Source organism: Podarcis erhardii, assembly GCF_964252035.2.
Source record: "Podarcis erhardii genome assembly, chromosome: 2".
In the NCBI taxonomy this organism is placed as follows: Eukaryota; Metazoa; Chordata; class Lepidosauria; order Squamata; family Lacertidae; genus Podarcis; species Podarcis erhardii.
Genome location: NC_138498.1, coordinates 117,948,138 through 117,969,942, shown reverse-complemented (window position 1 = coordinate 117,969,942; position 21,805 = coordinate 117,948,138). Strand labels below are relative to the sequence as shown.

Here is a 21,805-nt window from a genome sequence, read left to right as displayed (position 1 = left end):
CTCATCCTGAAGCAAAGTTCTTAACCCAAGGTACTATTTCTGGGTTAGCAGAGTCTGTAACCTGAAGCATATGTAACCAGAGGTACCACTATAAAGCCTTTTTGTACTTCTGTGGATAGACTGGGGTTACCTAAGCCTGCTGTTGCTTCCCCCTTGTGGGTGGTGCTGTTTTGGCTACTTAAGGAACGGCACCCATTTCCCGAAAATCGAGAAAAAAAGGAACGGCACAACAGTGGTCAGCAAGCACAAACTTGACATGAGCCAACAGTGTGAGGCGGCAGCTAAAAAAGCCAATGCAATTCTGGGCTGCATCAATAGGAGTATAGCATCTAGATCAAGGGAAGTAATAGTGCCACTGTATTCTGCTCTGGTCAGACCTCACCTGGAGTACTGTGTCCAGTTCTGGGCACCACAGTTCAAGAAGGACACTGACAAACTGGAACGTGTCCAGAGGAGGGCAACCAAAATGGTCAAAGGCCTGGAAACGATGCCTTATGAGGAACGGCTAAGGGAGCTGGGCATGTTTAGCCTGGAGAAGAGGAGGTTAAGGGGTGATATGATAGCCATGTTCAAATATATAAAAGGAGGTCACATAGAGGAGGGAGAAAGGTTGTTTTCTGCTGCTCCAGAGAAGCGGACACGGAGCAATGGTTCCAAACTACAAGAAAGAAGATTCCACCTAAACATTAGGAAGAACTTCCTGACAGTAAGAGCTGTTCGACAGTAGAATTTGCTGCCAAGGAGTGTGGTGGAGTCTCCTTCTTTGGAGGTCTTTAAGCAGAGGCTTGACAACCATATGTCAGGAGTGCTCTGATGGTGTTTCCTGCTTGGCAGGGGGTTGGACTCGATGGCCCTTGTGGTCTCTTCCAACTCTAGGATTCTATGATCTTGCACCTACCTTCTCAGCCCCTTCAGATTCCTTGCAGCAAACCATTCTTACCTCTTCTTCTTGCTCCTCACTGCTTCTTTCCCTCGGGAGGAAATTGTTGGCCGCCGTCGCTCGCGAGCCACCCTCTGGCCCAATCGCCCTGACCCAGCTCTGCATTTCTGGGGGCAAGGCCCTCAGGAACTCCTCCAGGGCCACCAGGTCCAAAATCTGCTCCTTGCCGTGTCTCTCGGGCTTCAGCCACCGGCAGCACAGCTCCCAGAGCTGCCGGCAAACTTGTCTCGGCCACTCGGCTTCGTGGTGGCTAAATGGCCGGATATATTGATGCCAAGTGTTGGAGACGCTGCTGACCCCATTCGGGGTATCTTCCCCACCTCTCCTCTCAAGGCCCCACATGCTCCCGGCTTGAAGAATGCAAGGACCCGCAGCCCTGCCGGCAAGGTAGCTGGCCTGCTCCTCTTCCGCCATTTTCGTCCCCACCTTTGGATCTGCCGGCAACTGGAAGCTTGGGGTGTTGGCGCTGCCTTGCTCAGTGGCCATTTTGTGTCTCAGGCCAAGCCGGGCGTCTGTGACCGGGGTGACCATTCGTCCAATGTTGACTTTTGGAAGGGTAGTTGGGCACCTCAAAACAACACACACCGCAGGCCAAAGAGGCCCAAATTTGTTCCCGGTGAGCTTCTCCCTAAGGAAAGGAGTAAGCACCATTAAAAAGGTTAGGAGAGACTAGAAACATTTTTATTTATTTTTAATTTCTATACCGCTTTATATTTTCAAGAAAAATCTCAAAGCGGTTTACAGCATATTAATTCAATAAAACATAAATAAAACAATCTGAAGTCAAATATAGATTATACAGTGGTACCTCGGGTTAAATACTTAATTCGTTCTGGCGGTCTGTTCTTAACCTGAAACTGTTCTTAACCTGAAGCACCACTTTAGCTAATGAGGCCTCCCGCTGCAGCTGCGCCATCGCTGCAAGATTTCTGTTCTCATCCTGAAGCAAAGTTCTTAACCCGAGGTACTATTTCTGGGTTAGTGGAATCTGTAACCTGAAGTGTATGTAATACGAGGTACCACTTTACAGCCAAAGCCACATAACAGAAAACTAAAATATTATCTGAAAGATTTCAAAATAAAACTTGCTTCTGTCTCCCATGGGAATCTATGGGACTTTGAGATCAAAATCAGATTGCAATGAAATCTCATCCCAGCTAACTTTACAACGATATATACTCTCAATGAATTTTTTCTGAAAACTATGTTGGCTCAGGTAACAGCATAGCAGAAACCCTGGAACTGACCTGAGTTAGCTGTGCTGATGCCCAACCAACCAACATGGGGTGAGGAGAGAGAAATGTCAGTGCAAAAGTCCAGTAGCTGCAAAACCACCAAAGTTTATGGTGTTAACATATTATTTTATTTTATTTTTTGTAAAAAAAATTAAAGTTTATGTTTAGCAATTTTAAATACACATTTTAACATCCTTATAATATCAATCCCTTCTCTTTCCATGGTTCATTTTACATATCATAAATCCCTGCATATTTTATGTAAACTAAACCATTCAGTATTCCATTATTACATCCGTCTAAACTTATTTACACTGTTGAATTTATCTTAACGCTGCCACCGTTTTCAGATATACACAATTCTTTCCCCATATATTCAATAAATGTTTCCCAATCTTCTCTAAACGTATGTTCTTCTTGCGATCTTTTTCTATATGTTAAGTCTGCAAGCTGCGTATATTCATAGCTGTCAACTGTTCCCCTTTTTAAAGGGAAATTCCCTTATTCCAAATAGGATTCCTCACAAGAAAAGGGAAAAGTTGACAGCTATGCGTATATTCTGTCAACTTGAGTTGCCATTCTTCTTTAGTTGGGACCTAGCTCATTTTCCCTTTTTGGGGCTAACAAAACACAGGCCACAGTAGCAGCATACATACTGGTAAATAACTTTTTGGGGACACTTGGGCATATTACTTTATTTTAAAATCTGCATTTACTGTTGTTTTGAACATGCATTTTACATTTGACTTCCTTTAGTAATGTTTTCTTTTGAAATGCTTCCAATTTATTTTCTGTTGTTATCTTTGCTGCATTAAAAGTGCATTCCGGAGCTGGCCTCCTTTCCAATGTTTTATTTTGATATCCTGAAGGTATTTTACCTCTGACATTCTTCAGCAACGTTTTATCCTGGATTGTTCTACTTGATGTTTTAAATGTGCCGTAAACCGCTTCGAGATCTTTTTCTTTAAAACTGTAAAGCGACATAGAACTGAAATAAATCATAACAATAACAATAATTAATATTAACTGGAGTCCCTGAGAATTGAACCTGGAGCCTTCTCCAGTAAAGCAAATATTCTGACACACAGCTCACATCAGAAATCTCCCTCAAAGTTCAAAGAGGGGTGAGGGGAGAAAAGGGCTTCCCGAATTCTGATAATCTCTCACACTCCAAAAAGAAAAATAAGAGTCAGTGTGGTGCAGTGGTTAGAGTGTTGAACTAAGAACAGGGGGACCGGGTTCAAATCCTGACTCGTCTATGAGGCTCAATGGGTGACCCTGGGCCAGTCGCTGCCTCTCAAAGTAACCTAACTCCCAGGGTTCTTGTTGGGGATTACCGGAGGGTCTGCGCGGAGCCCGGGAGTGCAGGCAGCTCTGCGCAACCCTCGGGCTCCCTAGGGTTGCGTACAGCTTCCTGAAGCCTGGAGAGCGAGAGGGGTCGGTGCGCACTGACCTCTCTCGCTCTTCAAGCTTCAGCGAAAGCCTGCATTCGCCCCATAGGACGCACACACATTTCCCCTTCATTTTTGGAGGGGAAAAAGCGCGTCCTATAGGGCGAAAAATACGGTAAATGTGGGAGAACTATGTAGGCTCCTTGGAGAAAATGGTGGGATACAAATGCAATAATAAAAATTCAAGACAATTCACCAGTTATTTCCTAATCTTTTGCTCCCCTTTGGGGGGGGGGATACCATTCAGTGGGGACTATTAACAATCCATTTTCCTGACAAAAAGTATTGCGGCTGGAAGCAAAAGCAGGCAGAACAAAGGTTTAAGTCAGGCTACAATTTTACACACACCTACCAATGAGGACTTGTCGATCAGAAGGTCGGCGGTTCGAATCCCTGTGACGGGGTGAGCTCCCGTTGCTCAGTCCCTGCTCCTGCCAACCTAGCAGTTCAAAAGCACGTCAAAGTGCAAGTAGATAAATAGGTACCACTCCAGCGGGAAGGTAAACGGTGTTTCCGTGTGCTGCTCCGGTTCGCCAGAAGCGGCTTAGTCATGCTGGCCACATGACCCAGAAGTTGTACGCCGGCTCCCTCGGCCAATAAAGCGAGATGAGCGCCGCAACCCCAGAGTCAGCCACGACTGGACCTAATGGCCAGGGGTCCCTTTACCTTTACCAATGAGTAAGCCCCACTGAATACTGAGGAAATTACTTCAGAGTAATTATGCAAACAGAATTGGTTTCCAAACAGCCCCCTGGAACACATTTCAGGGAGGCTGCCAGGTTTTCAAATCTGGTTTTAGTTCATTTTAATTATTTTTTAATGTTTTAAACATTTTGTGTTTGTTTTTTATAAAAAACCCCCTAATTTTAAGGTTTCATTATTTTTCCGTAAGCCTATCTGAGGTTTGATGACAACCGAGTGGTCTAATAAACGTTGTGAAATTTAAATTAACTGGTTGCTTATTCTTCAGAACAGCCTTCCCTAAGCTCCAGATGCCCTCCAGATCTTTTGGACTGGTGCTGGCTGGAGTTGTACCTCCAAAACTTCTGGAGGGCATCATATTGGGCTTTTGGGAGTTGTAGTTCAAAGCATCTGCCAGGCACCAGGCTGGCAATGGCTGGCATTTTGTGGATTGCAGTCCACTCCCTCTGCTGCATGAAGTGTTATTTTGTCATTATTATTATTATTATTATTATTATTATTATTATTATTATTATTATTATTTTCTGTTACATCCTTGGCTACCTCCCTGCACTGCCCCAGCTTTGGGGTCGCAGCACATTAAAGCCTTATACTGAGCCTGGATGAAAACGGGGCTGGCGAATCCCTCCCCTAAAACTCGTTTTTTTTTTTTAATTTTTTTTTTTGCAAACGCCTTTTCTTCCAACCGCCTCCCGCTCCTCTTTCATTAGAACCATTGCTTTGTTCATCGCCTTCCAAAACCACCATCTGCACATAATTGAAAGCAGCTGGAAACATGGAAATAATAAGAATATATGCATGCAAAAGTCCCTCCAGCCCCAGATCTTTTGCTCTCTCGTCTCCCTGGACTTTTCCCAGGAGCTTTGTTTGAAATCCCTCCCTCTGCAATTGCAACACGCCTGGCACTCACCAAGGATCTTCTTGCAAAAGGTGGAGGGGAAGGGCAGGAGGCATCAACGGGGCATCGTGCCCCCCAACCCTCTTGCTGGGCTGCTACTTGGGGGGCAAAGGACCCTGCCGGTGCCCCCCAACCCCACGCCCCCTATGGCCGGCAGGATAGGAAGTGATGTCCTCGGTTCCTCTCCCTCCCCTTCCTCCCAGTCTGTTCTGGGAAAGAGGAATCTGTCGCCTTAACCCTGAGAAAGTCATTTACACCCCCCCAACTCCTCCCCCCCCAAAAAACCCAACCCTGCTGGATAGGACCCAAAAGGCTCGCCTCTCCTTAAAAAGCCCAGCCTCCTCTTCTGACAGTAGCCAGCCAGAAGACTGCAAGCGCAAGAGCCGCCTCCTTTGTCTGTTGCAAGGATTTAGAGATAGACTGCCACTGGCACTGGAGGCTCCATTTAGCCTATTTTTTTGGGGGGGGGTCACTAGCTGTTGTGAAATCCTGGCAAACGACATCTGCGGGCAGCTCCTGGACGAATTCAGACGGTCGTGACGCGTACATTTTATGCTCTTGTTTTTAGAATATTGGCATTTTAGTGATTTTCGTGCAAAGAATGTGCAATAGGGCTGGGGGGTGGAGGAGGAGGAGGAAGATAAGGAGATGAACAACTATATCACCTTTAGAGGACTGAAGCATAGCTGTCAACCTTCCCTTTTTTTGCAGGGAATTCCCTTATTCCAGCACCATTTCCCGCTGCTATCCCGGATTGTTAGATATCCCGTGGACTGTCCCTGGGACAGGTGAGGCTGCTGATCCCTTATTTTCAAATCTGAAAGTTGACAGCTATGATCTAAAGGCAGCCCTATATAGGGAAGTTTTTAAATGTGTATTGTGCAATATTTTACAGGGGTACCTTGGTTTGCATACGTTTTGGATTACAAACACGTCAAACCCAGACGTGCGTGTCCTGGTTTGCAACCTTTTTTTGGATTACAAACAATTATTATTTTTTTTGGAGGCCCCATTGGCGAAAGTGCACCTTGGGTTACAACCTGTTTTGGTTTACAAACGGACCTCCGGAACGGATTATGGTTGTAAACCAAGGTACCACTGTATTATGTTTTTATATACATCAGAAGCCGCCCAGACTGGCTGGGGCAACCCAGTCAGAAGGGTTGTTGTTTAGTCGTTTAGTCGTGTCCGACTCTTCGTGGCCCCCTGGACCAGAGCACGCCAGGCACTCCTGTCTTCCACTGCCTCCCGCAGTTTGGTCAGACTCATGCTGGTAGCTTCGAGAACACTGTCCAACCATCTCGTCCTCTGTCGTCCCCTTCTCCTTGTGCCCTCCATCTTTCCCAACATCAGGGTCTTTTCCAGGGAGTCTTCTCTTCTCATGAGGTGGCCAAAATATTGGAGCCTCAGCTTCAGAAGGGTAGGGTACAAATAATGAAATTATTATTTATTGTCTGTAAGCTGCCAGGGAAGAAGGTGGAGCATAAATAAATAAATGCATGATGATCATCATCATCATCATCATCATCATCATCTTAGCATCCATCTGTGGCTGTAGAGAACGATAGGGGAGAGACATGTTTTGTTGCAGCTGGGCAGAGGAAGGCGTCCAGCTGTGGTGCTGCAGAAGCACTGCAATGTTTCTTCTCTCTGCACTCCTCCCAGCGGCCATTCCTCCTCCGGTCACCGTTATAGAGACACAACCTCACTGTTCGTTTTCAGTCACATCCATTCAAGAAAGTGCCTAGAGTTTGTTCAATCTGGCACATTTTTGCACCAAGAGGAAAGAGTCGCTGGTCCTTATCTGAGAGGCGTTGTTTGCAGATGACACAGCCTTGACCGTGCACTCTGAGGGAGCCCTACAGAGACTCATCATAATAATAGTAATGATAGTCTAACACAGGGGTGGCAGCAGGCCCAGTGCCCTCCAGGTGTTGCAGCTTCAACTCCCATCAGCCCCCAGGGATGATGGGAGTTGTAGTCCAGTCACCTTGAGTAAGCCTGCTCTTTATAAGTTGCACTGAGCCTTCTCTGTGGTGGCCCCCCCAGTGATGGATTGCTCCTCCATAAAGGATCTTTTTGGTTCAAAGTGGATCTCAACTAGATCTGGAAGGTCCACAATGATTACCCCAACTCTTAACCGCTGCACTGACTCTCTTAACAAACAAACCACCACAGTATTAATAATAATAATAATTTATTTGTACCCCCACCCAACTGGCTGGGTTTCACCAGCCACTCTGGTCGGCTCCCAACAAAGATTAAAAATAAATTAAAATATCACACATTAAAAACTTCCCTAAATAGGGCTGCCTTCAGATGTCTTCTAAATGTCAGGTAGTTGTTTATCTCTTTGACATCTGGTGGGAGGGCGTTCCACAGGGTGGGTGCCACTACTGAGAAGGCCCTCTGCCTGGTTCCCTGTAGCTTTGCTTCTCGCAATGAGGGAACCGCCAGAAGGCCCTCAGCGCTGGACCTCAGCGTCCGGGCAGAACGATGGGGGTGGAGAAGCTCCTTCAGGTATACTGAGCCGAGGCCAAGTATATCATGTCCAAGCCATACTTTGCACATTTTTTAAAGAACTCCTTTTTATTTGTTATAATCAGTGTTTCTTACATGTCCATAAAAACATTTTCTCTAAAATCCTTGGATTGGGAAAAAAATACCCAAACAAACCAAATCTGATCATCATAGAACCCCTAAGCTACCTAGGAACGAAAAAAATCTATTAGCTATGTGAGTCATATGTCTTTCTAATAACAAATTTCCCTCTCCTAGGGCAAAGCTAATCCCAAAACATGGAGCCACTCTTGGAAGAACTGCTGACATAGAGGCTGGGCAGTGGGAGAGAAGAGAAATCTTAAGTTTAAAACTCTCTGCATATATACAAATCAGCATTCGTCAGCATCGCGTTTCGTACTCTTCGCCCTTCAAACCCACCTCCCTCCCGCTAGAAGTGGCAAGGAACGTGTACATGCTACAGATTTATACCCTACAAACTTAAAACCTACTAGAAACTTCGGCCTGTACGCCTGACCGCTACTAAGCTACTACTAGGGTTTCGTTCCCCTTGCTAAAAGACATGTGTCGAAGGAGCAGTGGAATTGTGAACACCACGCCACTCCGGCTGCCGTTTGCTTGAGGACTGGTCTCTTTGACAGGGCTGCGGAAGCTGCGCCCTTCCAGGTTTTTGCTGGAATATGACTCCCATCACCCCTCCAGCTCCGTGTACTTTTCCACCACCTCGCAAGAAAAGAGGGCCTATCCTGAGTGGAGAGTCCCAGGTGCTCAGCGGTCAGCAAAGCCTTCCACTTCTCCAGAAATCAGGCAGGAAGTTAAGCAGAGCAGAGGGCAGGAGGGAAAGGGCAGTGAGAAACCACTTAAGATGCTGTAGCCATGAGGTCTGCATTAAGTAACACGGCCTGGGCACACCAGTGTGGACTGTGAATCGCTTGCTCATCCTTTAATGATCCAAGCGACGGTCACCTCCAGGCTTGACTACTGTAACTCGCTCTACGCGGGGCTGCCCTTGAAGCTGACCCAGAAACTCCAGTGGGTGCAGAATGCCGCGGCGAGGCTCCTTACAGGGTCCTTGCTATGGGATCACATTCATCCAGTGCTTTACCAACTGCACTGGCTCCAGGTGGAATACAGGGTCAGGTTTAAGGTGCTGGTTTTGACCTTTAAAGCCCCAGGACCCACGTACCTACGGGATCACCTGTCCTGGTATGCCCCACGGAGGACCTTAATGGCAACAAATGGCAACACTCAAGGAGGTTAGATTAGTTTCAACTAGGGCCAGGGCCTTTTCAGCACTGGCCCCGACGTGGTGGAATGCTCTGTCACAAGAGACTAGGGCCCTGCGGGACTTGACATCTTTCCGCAGGGCCGGCAAGACAGCTGTTCCGCCTGGCCTTTGGTTTGGACTCGGTCTGACCCTTATGTTTCCCTCCCCTTATGGTCTTGATTTATCAGCTACTTTATAATGAGGCTGCATTTTAAATTACATTTTAACCCGTATTTTAAATAGTTTTTTCCTCCTTTTCCTGCCCCCCCCCTTTCCCCCTATTATGTTTTTACTGTGATTTTATTGGTGTTAGCCGACCTGAGCCTGGCTCTGGCCGAGGAGGGCAGGGTACAAATAAAATGTATTATTATTATTATTATTATTAATTAATCCCCCCTCGTCCGTGTGGTGTTCTCCTCCAAAGGCTGCCGTCCCACACTTTCTCCTCTCTAATCCCAGAGATTCCCTGTGCATTTGTTGTGGCTCTCCTATTCGGATTTTCAAAGCATGTGACTTTGCGGCTAGACAGTGACGGAGCCAGCGATTTCCTCCCTCCCGGTTTGCTTAACGTCCAACCTGATGGAAGAATTCTGTGGACCTTGAGAATGGCTCGCGCTTTTCCAGCATCTTGGTTAGCCCTGATAAAGCTATTTATTGCCTGGTTGTGGACATCAGATGCTTTCTGGGTCTTCCCACTCGGCCATTTTGGCACGTGGTTCTTATGAAAAGGCAGAAAGATGCATTTTTTAAAAGAGTCTGGGCGTAATCAGGGTGGGTCGTAAGGCAACTACAGCCACATTCCCACCTCTGCCGGATTCAAGTTACAAAAAAAGAGATTCCGACTAAACACCAGGAAGAACTTTTTGACAGTAAAATCTGCTTGACAGTGGAGCGGTCTCCCTCAGGAGATTGTGGCCTCTCCTTCCTTGGAGGTTTCTGAGCAGAGTTTGAATGGCCATCTATCATGGATGCTTTAGCTGAGATTCTCGCATTGCAGGGGGTTGAACTAGAGGACCCACAGGACCAACTCTACAATTCTATGGTTCTATAAACAGTCATGGTTTCCCCCAAAGAATCATGGGAACTGTGGTTTGCTAAGGGCGCTGAGAGGCCTCTATTCCCATCGCAGAGTTACAATTCCCAGACTGGTTTGATATTAAGCAAGAGGGCCTTTTCGGTAGTGGCGCCCGCCCTGTGGAATGCCCTCCCATCAGATGTCAAGGAAATAAACAACTACAGTCATACCTCGGGTTACAGCTGCTTCAGGTTGTGTTTTCTCGGGTTATGCACCCGCCGAAACCCGGAAGTACCGGAACAGGCTACTTCCAGGTTTCGATTGTTGCACATGCACAGAAGTGGTAAATCACGCTTTGCGCATGCGCATAAGAGCCGAATCGCAACCCGCAGATGCGCTGCTGCGGGTTGCGAACGCTGTGGGTTGTGAACATGCATCCCACACAGATCACGTTCACAACCCGAGCAACCACTGTATCTGACTTTTAGAAGACACCTGAAGGCAGTCCTGTTTAGGGAAGTTTTTAATGTTTGGTGTTTTACTGTGTTTTTAATGTTCTGTTGGGAGCTGCCCAGAGTGGCTGGGGAAGCCCAGCCAGATGGGTGGGGTATAAATTAATAATAATAATAATAATAATAATAATAATAATAATAATAATAATTATTCCCTCTTCACAGGGAGCTCTGGGAACTGTGGCTCTGTGAAAGGAATAGAGGTCTCGCCTAACAACTCTGAGCACCTTTAACAGAACACAGCTCCCAGAATCCTTTGGGGGGAAGCCATGACGGTTTAAAGCGGTACCACAGCCCGTTAAACGTACGTGTGAGTGGCATACATGTGTGCATCAAAATGTCATTTTCCTAGACAGTATGGAACTGTGAAACTCCAGTCTGTGTGTTGTTCCCCACCACCACCTTTTCTAACACTTCCCCTCTTGGTGGGTGCTCTGATGCCGCATGAGTAGCGAGCGGTCGCTGAAGATCTTCCCGCAGTCCGAGCACCTGTAGGGCTTCTCCCCTGTGTGGATCCTCATGTGGACCCTGAGGTTCGAGTTGCCGCCGAAGCTCTTCCCGCAGTCCGTGCACGTGTAGGGCTTCTCTCGCGTGTGGGTCCTCTCGTGCACCAGGAGGCCTGAGCTCTGGCTGAAGCTCTTCCCGCAGTCCCTGCACTTGTAGGGTTTCTCTCCCGTGTGGATCCGCTGGTGCCGGATGAGCACCGGCCTCTCCCTGAAGCTCTTCCCGCAGTCCGTGCACTTGTAGGGCCTCTCGCCCGTGTGGGTCCTCCGGTGGACTATCAGGTTGGAGTTATCGCAGAAGCTCTTGCCGCAGTCCGAGCACTGGTACGGCTTCTCGCCCGTGTGGATCCTCTCGTGGGTGATCAGGTACGCCCTCGTGCTGAAGCCCTTCCCGCAGACGGAGCACTTGTACGGCTTCTCGCCCGTGTGGGTCCTCTCGTGGGCCTGCAGGTTGCACTTCAGCTGGAAGTCCTTCCCGCAGTGGGCACAGGACTTCTGCCTCTCGTGAGCCGGCTTCTGCGACTCGATTGATGCAGGGACGGTGAGCTGGGCGGCATTCCCATCAAATTCCACATACCTGCCCTGGGAATTTATAAACTTGTCCCCTTCTTTCTCAGGGTACGCTTCCTCCGGGCCGGCAGACGCTTTGCCCCGATTGGGCCAGCCAGAGGCGTTCTGCCCGCCTCTTCCTGACAGCACCCAGTGCGGTTCCCGTTTCCTGGCATCTTCTTGTATGTTCTGCTCCTGCCCACCTCCTGCTGGAATAAGGACGAACTGTTTCAGAAGGACTGGAGCAAATTTATATTTTATATGAAAGAAAATTGTAAACATTTGAAAATGTTTGTAGGTTTGAACTGAGATGCTTTGTAATGTGAAAATAAGGAACCGATTTACATATAAGGTAGTAATTTTTATAAAAAAGAAGAAGATTTAAAGTAAACAAGTGGTTATAGAAATGCGAAAATTTATTAATAGATGTTTGGAAGTCAGAAAGAGGGAGGGAAAGAAATCAGTGCTCTGTCTGAGCAATGCTTTATGTTATAGATTCGTGTAATGAAATGTAACTAAATATGGAAAACTGAATAATATTTTTTTAAAAAGGAATAAGGATGTTATTTGCTGTTTGCCTGTTAGCTATGAAGCCATGTTCAAAGGCTTGCTATTAATGTGCAGAGCCCTGAGGAGCTTGGCACCAGGTTACCTGAAGGACAATGTTCTCTGTTTAGACTTTGTTCAGTGTGAGGGCCACTTTCCCTTCTGCAGAACCTTCTGAGGGCCATATGCCAGTGCCGGGCAGGACCAAAGGAAAACACAGGAGAAGCAATGTGGTTAAAACTCTGCCACCAGGAATCCTTACCCAGCAAGGCTGCATCTCTGTCGCCTTCCTGTTTGATCTCTCTGAAGAGAGGCCTTGGCCAGGCACCCAAGGGAGACGCCTCCACTTCAGGGATCTTGGCAGCCCCCTCCTTGGACACCCCCGGCACCTGAAAAAGAAGGAGAGATTGTTCTTACTTATCCAACCCCAGCCAGGTGGGCATGGCGGTTTGCTCCTGCCCCAAAGAGCTTCCACTAATTTTTTTAAAAATAAATAAATAGGTGGGTAGGAGAGGAAGGGGAAAATGTGTGATTATTTTGGTTACTGTAGGGCATACTCAGACCATTCACTGGCTACAAGCACACACCCACACCCTGGGTTTCAGATACCTGGGACCTTCTGCTTGCTAAGTGTGGACAATGAATTAAGTTTCTTCCCCATCTAGCTTTGTGTTGTCTGTTCTGACTGGCAGCAGCTATCGAGGTCATATGCAGAGAAGGATTATTCCCATCCCTTGCGGTCAGGCCCTTTTTCGAACTGAATGAACCTGTGAATATTTCTGTATCCGAAGTAAGAGCTCTGCCTCTGAGCTGCCGTCCGTCCATTAAGGCCAACGTTCACCCCACTTAAAACACTATAAGACCATGTTGAATAGTCATGGCTTCCCCCAAAGAATTATGGGAGTTTGTTATGGGCGCTGAGAGTTGTTGGGAAGCCCCCTTTCCCCCTCAGAGGCCGTCAATTCCCACAGCTCCCTGAGAAGAGGGATTGACTGTTAAAGCACTCCGAGAACAGCAGCTCTGTGAGGGAAACGGGGGTTTCCCAACGACGCTCAGCATCCTTAAATCACAGCTCCCAGAATCCTCTGGGAGAAGCCAGGACTGTTATAGTGCCTTAATGTATGCTGTGAATGTGGCCCATCTCTGCCCTGTCCGCAACTCCGAAAGCCTCACAGGGAGCAGGGAGAAAGCAGAATATTCCTCCAAATATTCCTCTATGCCATAGGAGCGGCAAGGATCCTAACTGCTAAAAACTGGAATAAAGAAATTGTGCCAGCTAAAAACGAATGGCAAGACAAAACAGAGTATATTGAACTGGCTAGATTAACAGAGGCAATTAGAGATCACACTAGACAAGAGTTTCAAAAAGCACGGGGAAAACGCAGAGAATGCTTCACAAAACAGTGCCCTAAAATACATACCTGGACTTGTTTCGATTAATGTCTGCAGGAGACTTTGTGGATACTTAAGTTATAATTAGTAAAATCTTAATAATTACAGTGGTGCCTCGCAAGACGAAATCAATCCGTTCCGTGAGGCTCTTCGTATAGCGGTTTTTCGTCTTGCGAAGCAAGCCCATTGACAGCTTCGCGGATTAGCGCTATTAGCGGTTTAGCGGCTTTTAGCGGATCAGCTGATAAGCGGCTTAGCGGCTTAGGAAAAGGGGGGGGGGAGGGGGAAAAACCCGCAGGAACTCGCAAGACATTTCGTCTTGTGAAGCAAGCCCATAGGGAAATTCGTTTTGCGAAGCGCCTCCAAAACGGAAAACCCTTTCGTCTAGCGGGTTTTCCGTCTTGCGAGGCGTTCGTCTTGCGGGGCACCACTGTATTCATAAAGGAAACAGCTTATAAGAAGTAAATAAGGAGGCCAGATACAGGATAAAGGAAGTCTTTTATTTGGTTGGTTGTACTGTTGTATGTTATGCTTATTGTACGTTATGTTCATGTTTAATGAGGGTGGATTTCTGTATTGGGGGGTGGGGGTTTATGTTATGTTGTAAATAAAACTTCCAATAAAATAAAAAAAGAGTCAAGTAGCAGGGAGAAGCAGACACTCACCTGCTTGGGCCGCTTCTCCTCGGGCCGCTGCCTTAGCAGGAAGTCTTCCGCCAAGGCCACCGCCCGTGAGCAGCTCTCTGGCCCACCTTTCCTGACCCAGCTCTGCATCTCCGAGGGCAGGACAGCCAGGAACTGCTCCAGGATCACCAGCTCCAGGATCTGCTCCTTGCTGCGCCTCTCCGGCTTCAGCCACCAGCGGCAAAGATCCCAGAGGCGGCTGCAAGTCTCTCGAGGCCCCTCGGCCTCCTGGTAGCCGAACTGCCGGAAGCGCTGGCGCTCAGCGTCCATGCCAGTGGCCACGCCGTTCTCCTCCTCCCCCAGGACCTCTTCCTTGACTTTCCCGGACTCTCCTGTCTTTTTGGCCAAGAGGCTGTTAGCCGGCTGCTGGGCTTCTCTGCAGGGCCCTGGCAGGAGAGGGGTTGCCATCTCTCTTTTCAGATGCGGCCTGGCGCCATCCATTCCCACCGAAGGAGGCAGGACCTCATCCCGCAACGCCAACGTCCGCTGGTGCGGGTTTCTCCCGTCGGAGTGGGAAGACTCCATCGCTCTGAGGAATTCCTGCAGCTGGGCCTCCCATGGCTGCTGCAGCCCCTTCTGTGGCTCCTGCTTGACGTGGCCCGACATGTTTCTCTCCCAGAATTCCCTGGCATTCCTGGCCTGCATGATGTGCGGGCCGTTCCCCACTCCTGGGTCAAGGGCCGCTAGGTCCGGTTGCTCCAATTTCACTCCCTGTTGAGGCCCAGCCTCGGGCTGGAGGCCCAGGACCAATCCGTCCCTCGGCTTGGCTGCCATTTTATTTCTTCCCGGCAAACGTCCACCCGAGCCCAAGTCACCAGTTCTTTCCGCAAGCCCAGGCTGTAAAGCTTTTGACCTCACGAAACTGCAGGGTGTACAGACATGCAAGCGGTTTGGGAGGGAAGTTTAGGCTTCCTGAGGAGGAAAAAAAAGAGGAGATACAGTGGTTACATACACGTCAGGTTACAGACTCTGCTAACCCAGAAATAGTACCTCAGGTTTTGTACTATGCTGCTAGGCTAGCTGAGCCAACATAGTTTTCAGAAAAAAATCATTGTAAAGTTAGCTGGGATGAGATTTCATTGCAATCTGATTTTGATCTCAAAGTCCCATAGATTCCCATGGGAGACAGAAGCAAGTTTTATTGTGAAATCTTTAAGATAATATTTTAGTTTTCTGTTATGTTGCTTTGACTGTAAAGTGGTACCTTGGGTTACATACACTTCAAGTTACATACGCTTCAGGTTACAGACTCCGCTAACCCAGAAATATTATCTTGGGTTAAGAACTTTGCTTTAGGATGAGAACAGAAATCGTGCTCCGGCCGAGTGGCGGCAGCAGGAGGCCCCATTAGCTAAAGTGGTGCTTCAGGTTAAGAACAGTTTCAGGTTAAGAATGGACCTCCGGAACGAATTAAGTACTTAACCCGAGGTACCACTGTATATACGGTACTAATTTAATAAGAATACAAGACAAACACTGTAAGATCAAACCAAGGCTAAATATATGCACTTAATACCATTCCACAATCATGGCTTCCTGCAAAGAATCCTGGGAACTGTAGTTTGCTAGGAGTCTCCTAGGGACGCGGGTGGCGCTGTGGTCTAAACCACGGAGCCTAGGGCTTGCCGATCGGAAGATCAGTGGTTAGAATCCCCGCGACGGGGTGAGCTCCCATTGTTCGGTCCCTGCTCCTGTCAACCTATCAGTTCGAAAGCACATCAAAGTGCAAGTAGATAAATAGGTACCGCTCCGGTGGGAAGGTAAACAGCGTTTCCGTGTGCTGCTCTGGTTCCGCCAGAAGTGGCTTAGTCATCCTGGCCACATGACCCGGAAAAACTGTCTGCAGACAAACGTCGGCTCCCTCGGCCAGTAACGCAGGATGAGCACTACAACCCCAGAGTTGTTTGTGACTGGACTTAACTGTCAGGGGTCCTTTACCTTTAAGAGTCTCCTAACAACTGCCCATGACTCTTAAAATGGAACAAGAATGTTTCCAAAAGGCGTGAATGTCATTCTCCGTCACCCCAGGGGGTCGGACTAGATATAGGGCTGCCACATGTACTAGGATTTCAAATGCAAAATTGAAAATTTGCCCTTGATCTTAGGCAGTCAATTGCAAAATCATGGGTTTTTGGAGGTTTGGTAAGAAAAAAGCTCAACAACTTTGGGGTCTTCCTAAAAAAAATCAATAACTTTTGGGGTTTCCTGGTTTTTACTTTTTGAAATATGGCAACCCTAGACTAGAACCTGCAGGAGGAAACCGCAGGGAAGATGCAGATTTTGGATAAATATCACAAGAAACCAATGGCCTCTCCTTCGCTGGAGATGTTTAAGCAGAGGCCGCACAGGGACGCATTGAACAAAAGCATTGAATAGATTACCTCCCTGCTCATTTCTAGCTGTATAATTCTATGAACCTGGGACTTTCCACATGCAAAGCGGGGGATCTACCCCTGAGCTATGACATTTTCGTCATTTAGCAGAGATTTATTTCTCCCTCCTGCCCATATTTCTCCTTCCATGCCTGTGTTCATACATATTCAATACAATCAACACCCACAGCTCATTTAGGGAATAACACTAAGGTGTGTTGGGCCAGGACCTGGGAGACCAGGGTTCAAATCTCCCTCGGCCATGAAGTTCACAAGGTGATCTTGGGTAAGGTTACCAGACGTCCCCGTTTCCCAGGGACAGTCCCCAGATTTACAAATCAGTCCCCATACAAAATCAATTGAAGCTGGAAAGTGTCCCTGGATTCATTCAATCTGGTAACCTTAATCTTGGGCCAGTCAGCAATTCTCAGCCTACCCTACCCCCAAGGGCTGTTCTGAGGATAAATTGGAGAGGACTATGTCTTCCACCTTGAGTTCCATATAACACCGGTCTTGAAAGACGTACACTGGCTCCCAGTACGTTTCCAAGCACAATTCAAACTGGTGGTGCTGACCTTTAAAGCCCTAAACGGCCTCGGTCCAGTATACCTGAAGGAGCATCTCCACCTCCATCGTTCTGCCCAGACACTGAGGTCCAGCGCCGAGGGCCTTCTGGCGGTTCCCTCGTTGCGAGAAGCCAAGTTACAGGGAACCAGGCAGAGGGCCTTCTCCATAGTGGCACCTGCCCTGTGGAACTCCCTCCCACCAGATGTCAAAGAGAAAAATAGAACTTTTAGAAGACACCTGAAGGCAGCCCTGTTTAGGGAAGCTTTTAATGTTTAATAGGTCATTGTATTTTAGTGTTTTGTTGGAAGCCACCCAGAGTGGCTGGGAAAATCCATCCAGATGGGCGGGGTATAAATAAATAAATAAATAAATAAATAAATCTTCCTCATAGGTAAGGTGGGATATAAAATATAATTAGTAAATAAATGGCCCATCTAGTCTGGAATTCTCTTCTCACAGTGGCCAAACCAGACACCTCAATGGGAAACCCCAAGCAAGACATGAGTGTAACAGCACTGACTCCTCCCACTTGTGATTCCCAAAAATTGGTACCAGAGGCGTATTCTGCCTTTGCCAGTGCAAGGAAGCACAGACACTGTGGCTGGCAGCCACTGATTGCTTTATCAAGCCAAGAAGCATAAAATCACAGAATTGCAGAGTTGGAAGGGACCACAAGTTATCTAGTCCCGCCCCCAGCAATGCAGGGATCTTTTGCCCAAAGTGGGGGTCAAACCCACAACCCTGAGATTAAGAATCTCATGCTCTACCGACTGATCTATCTCTCTAGGTCGTTGATTCAGAGCGATCCAACAGAGGAAGGGTGTGTGCGCGTGCAAAAAGGCACCATCACACGCTCACCCCAGGGCAGAAATCCATCAGGTGCAGCTGCTCCCAAACACAGAAATGCCATGATGGAGGAAGGCTTCACCTGTTCAACTTCTGCCTGCCACCCAGTTACGAAAGGCATAGAAGCCCAAACCGGAGAATCTCTCTACTGAAATTCTCCATCTCTTCCTGCTGCAAACCCACTTTCCCCCACTCACCTGATCTTTCCTAAAAAGAACAAGGGAGGTGGGAGATCAGCCCCACTGCTCCTCCTGCAGCGCCTGGGAAATTTAAACCCCTGCTTTCCCACAGTAGGCGGGGCAGGAAGTGAGTTGCGCTCTCTTGCATCCCTCTGCTCCCAAAGCCTCTTAGTATCTCTAGGAAATGCAAGTCTCCATGAACTTAACCCCTTTGGTGAACGGCCATAAAGGAAATTGCTCAGAAAGCGGAGGGCCATTTCTGTTTAGCATCCCTTGGGACCACAGCCCAGCATCCTGTTTCAAGTCACAGTGGCCTGTGGGAAATCTTCAAGGAGGACCAGAGCAAAAGAGCACTCCCCCCCCTCTGTGGTTTCCAGCAAATAGTATTCAGAGGCATTATTCCCTCTGCGTGGTGTAGTGGTTAAGAGCGGTGGACTCATAATTTGGGGAAGCGAGTTCAATTCCCTGCTCCTCCACATGCAGCTGCTGGACTAGTCACACTTCTTTGAAGTCTCTCAGCCCCACTCACCTCACAGAGTGTTTGTTGTGGGGGAGGAAGGGAAAAGGATAATATTAGCCGCTTTGAGACCCCTTAAGGGGACAAACCTAGACAGCATCTTAAAAAGCAGAGACATCACCTTGCCAACAAAGGTCCATATTGTTAAAGCTATGGTTTTCCCAGTAGTGATGTATGGAAGTGAGAGCTGGATCATAAAGAAGGCTGATCGCCGAAGAATGGATGCTTTTGAATTATGGTGCTGGAGGAGACTCTTGAGAGTCCCATGGACTGCAAGAAGATCAAACCTCTCCATTCTGAAGGAAATCAGCCCCGAGTGCTCACTGGAAGGACAGATCCTGAAGCTGAGGCTCCAAGACTTTGGCCACCTCATGAGAAAAGAAGACTCCCTGGAAAAGACCCTGATGTTGGGAAAGATGGAGGGCACAAGGAGAAGGGGACGACAGAGGATGAGATGGTTGGACAGTGTTCTCGAAGCTACCAGCATGAGTTTGACCAAACTGCGGGAGGCAGTGGAAGACAGGAGTGCCTGGCGTGCTCTGGTCCAGGGGGTAACGAAGAGTCGGACATGACAAGGCGACTAAACAACAACGTTTATTACTATTGACTATACTGTTCTCCCCTGGCCCCAGGGCACTGCTGTTGGGTCTCACACCATCCTCAGAACGACCCTATGAGGTAGTCTAGAAGCAGAGTTTCCCATGCAGAAAAAAAGCAGGTTCCTCTGGGAACAGCTTGATTTACGTCCGATCCCAGTGTTGGGGAATAGGGGAGGCCAGACAGGTGGGGTATCAAAGGTTTACAGCTCCCCAGTGTGGAAAACTGGGGCTAGGGAGTGTTTCCCTAGAGAGCCAGTGTGGTGTAGTAGTTAAGAGCGGTAGTCTCGTAATCTGGGGAACCGGGTTCGCATCTCCGCTCCTCCACATGCAGCTGCTGGGTGACCTTGGGCCAGTCACACTTCTCTGAAGTCTCTCAGCCCCACTCACCTCACAGAGTGTTTGTTGTGGGGGAGGAACGGAAAGGAGAATGTTAGCTGCTTTGAGACTCCTTAAAGGGAGTGAAAGGCGGGATATCAAATCCAAACTCCTCCTCTTCTTCTTCTTCTTCTTCTTCTTCTTCTTCTTTTTTCTGGAGCTGTATTCAGAAATGTGGAGGGCCAGAGGCTCTGCTTCAGTCAGCCTTCGGCCCTCCAGATGTCCAACTACAACTCCCATCAGCCCCAGCGAGCACGGGCAATGGCCAGGGATGATGGGAATTGTAGTCCTGCAACATCTGGCGGGACAATGATTCTGCACCGCTTTGTACCTGCTGCATTAACTCACATCCCCGTCAGTTGTAGCTGCAGCAGAGCAGCTCAGTGTGTTTTGGGAGGCAGGGAGGGCTGGGCAGAAATTCATGGGGCACGTAGGCAGCAAATGTTTGGGGAAGTGGCACTGGTTGAATTTCTGCCTGCAAACATTCTGCCACCACCACTTACCCAGTGGGGTGCACAGAACCCGATTTGGAACAGAGCAAGGGCAGAGAACCATTTTCAGGTTTTCCCTTCTGGGGGCCACATGCAAGTGGTGGGAGGGGCCGGAGGCAGAAGTGGGTGGAGCAAAGGTGAACGTTGTCTTTGCAGTGGGGGCTGGTGTTCACACATGCGCACATGACCCTCTCTACCCTCCATCCATGCAATCACTGGAGCTTGAGGACACATCAGCCAGGCCCAAACACTCAGGGAGAATTTGAAGCAAAGTCGGTTGGAGGCATGGCCTGGGGAGAGGCTGAATTTGCCCCCTCCCCACCATCACTGATCATCATATCTGTCAGGGATGCTTAGTTGAGATTCCTGCATTGTGTAGATTCCTGCATTGTGTATGATATGTGAACGTATTTTCTGTTTTAGCAGAGCCAGCGTTAAGGCAGGCATCTCAGGCTGTGATCCGAACCCCACTTACCCAAAAGAAAGCCCCGCCAAATTCCATCAGGCTTCCTTCTGAACAGATTTGCAAGGGCCCTGTGTTGTTGATCTTTCCCAGTAGATGCCCTCTTTGAGTCACAAGTGAAAAAAAGCAACGCCTTTTAAGCCGCATGACTTTGGGAACCCGTGACAAACTGAGGAAGCTACCAAGATGATTTTGATTGTGTTCTCTACACAGACTGCCACGGGCTCTCCAAGGTTTCAGAAGGGGAGGTCTCTCCCAATGTTACCTAGAGATGATGGGGTTTGAACCAGGGACCTTTCTGCAGCTTCAGCATCCCAGGAGCTCAAGGTGGTTGAACTAGGTTTCCCTTGGGGTCCCAAATCTATGATTCTGCGGTTCCAACGCTGTGTGGTAGCTTAGGCTGAGAGACAGTGACTGGCCAACGAGTGTCATGGCCGAGTGGGGATTTTAACCCTGATCTCCCAAGTCCTAGGTCAGCACTCGAACCGCTACACCACGCTGCCTATTTGCAAGTCAGATGCTCTACCACCTTCCTCATTGCCTGAAAGTCCAGCCAGTCAGATTCGCTGGATGACCCCCATTTCTAATGTTATGAGAGAGAGAGAAAGCTTTCCTAGGCTTCATACAAGACACCACATTTAAAGCACATTCAGAGCACATTCTTCCCACCTCAAAGAATTCTGGGCACTGTAGTTTGTTAAGGAGTGCTGGGAATGGTAACTGTGAGGGGTAAACTACAAGGCCCAGAATTCTTTGAGGGAAAGAATGTGCTTTAAAGGTACAGCTTATATGCAACCCTGTTCGCCTTCACCACACGAACCATGGTTTTATAACAAACAATGCTTTCGACCTTGAGGTGTATATTTTCAGGACTCAACTTATTTTTGTAATTTTGAGTTGTTTTTCACTCTTTCTAAAATTAATTATATTTTTTAACTGCTCTAACCTGCCCTGGGATCTTAGAGTGAGGGGCAGGTAATAATTTATAATAATAACAGTACTACTACTACAGCTACTACTACTACCAATAATAATAATACCCATGTAGCAGTTCGAAAGCACATCCAAGTGCAAGTAGATAAATAACGTATTTTTCACTCTATTGGATGCACTGGACCATAGGACGCACCGGACCATAGGAGGCTTTGTGCAGCCCTCCCGAAGCTGGAACAGCGAGATGGAG

General features: G+C 48.0%; 2 protein-coding genes across 7 annotated transcripts in view; both read right to left on the bottom strand.

The window, feature by feature from the left end:
* Positions 1 to 5,400, bottom strand: part of LOC309336608 (uncharacterized protein) — a 135,820-nt gene extending 130,420 nt beyond the window's left edge. For 3 of the 4 annotated variants that reach the window (XR_014154055.1, XM_081852626.1, XM_081852627.1), the window contains exons 1-2: positions 5,239 to 5,400; positions 941 to 1,568 (exon numbers count right to left, since the gene is read on the bottom strand). Coding sequence is in view for 3 of the 4 variants with exons in the window: in XM_081852626.1 (XP_081708752.1) it covers positions 941 to 1,568; positions 5,239 to 5,282 (672 nt within the window). In the remaining variant the exon portion in view is untranslated. Of the gene's footprint in view, positions 1 to 940; positions 1,569 to 3,978; positions 4,066 to 5,238 lie in introns of all 4 variants that reach the window. The other variant, XM_081852628.1, reaches the window with a different exon arrangement.
* Positions 5,401 to 9,302: 3,902 nt separating this feature from the next.
* On the bottom strand, positions 9,303 to 20,717 carry LOC309336776 (uncharacterized protein). Of its 3 annotated transcripts, none has more exons than XM_081853092.1 (4): positions 18,196 to 18,401; positions 14,196 to 15,125; positions 12,401 to 12,527; positions 9,303 to 11,798 (listed from the first exon to the last, which is right to left on the bottom strand). In XM_081853092.1, the coding sequence occupies exons 2-4, from the start codon at positions 14,985 to 14,987 to the stop codon at positions 10,948 to 10,950; spliced, it is 1,770 nt and encodes a 589-aa protein (XP_081709218.1). In that variant the 5' UTR covers positions 14,988 to 15,125; positions 18,196 to 18,401; the 3' UTR covers positions 9,303 to 10,947. The 3 variants fall into 3 exon arrangements, with proteins under 3 accessions (XP_081709218.1, XP_081709217.1, XP_081709216.1); XM_081853091.1 differs by lacking the exon at positions 18,196 to 18,401 and adding an exon at positions 20,635 to 20,717 and having other exon boundaries at positions 9,304 to 11,801; XM_081853090.1 differs by having other exon boundaries at positions 9,304 to 11,801; positions 18,196 to 18,399.
* Positions 20,718 to 21,805: the final 1,088 nt, after the last annotated feature.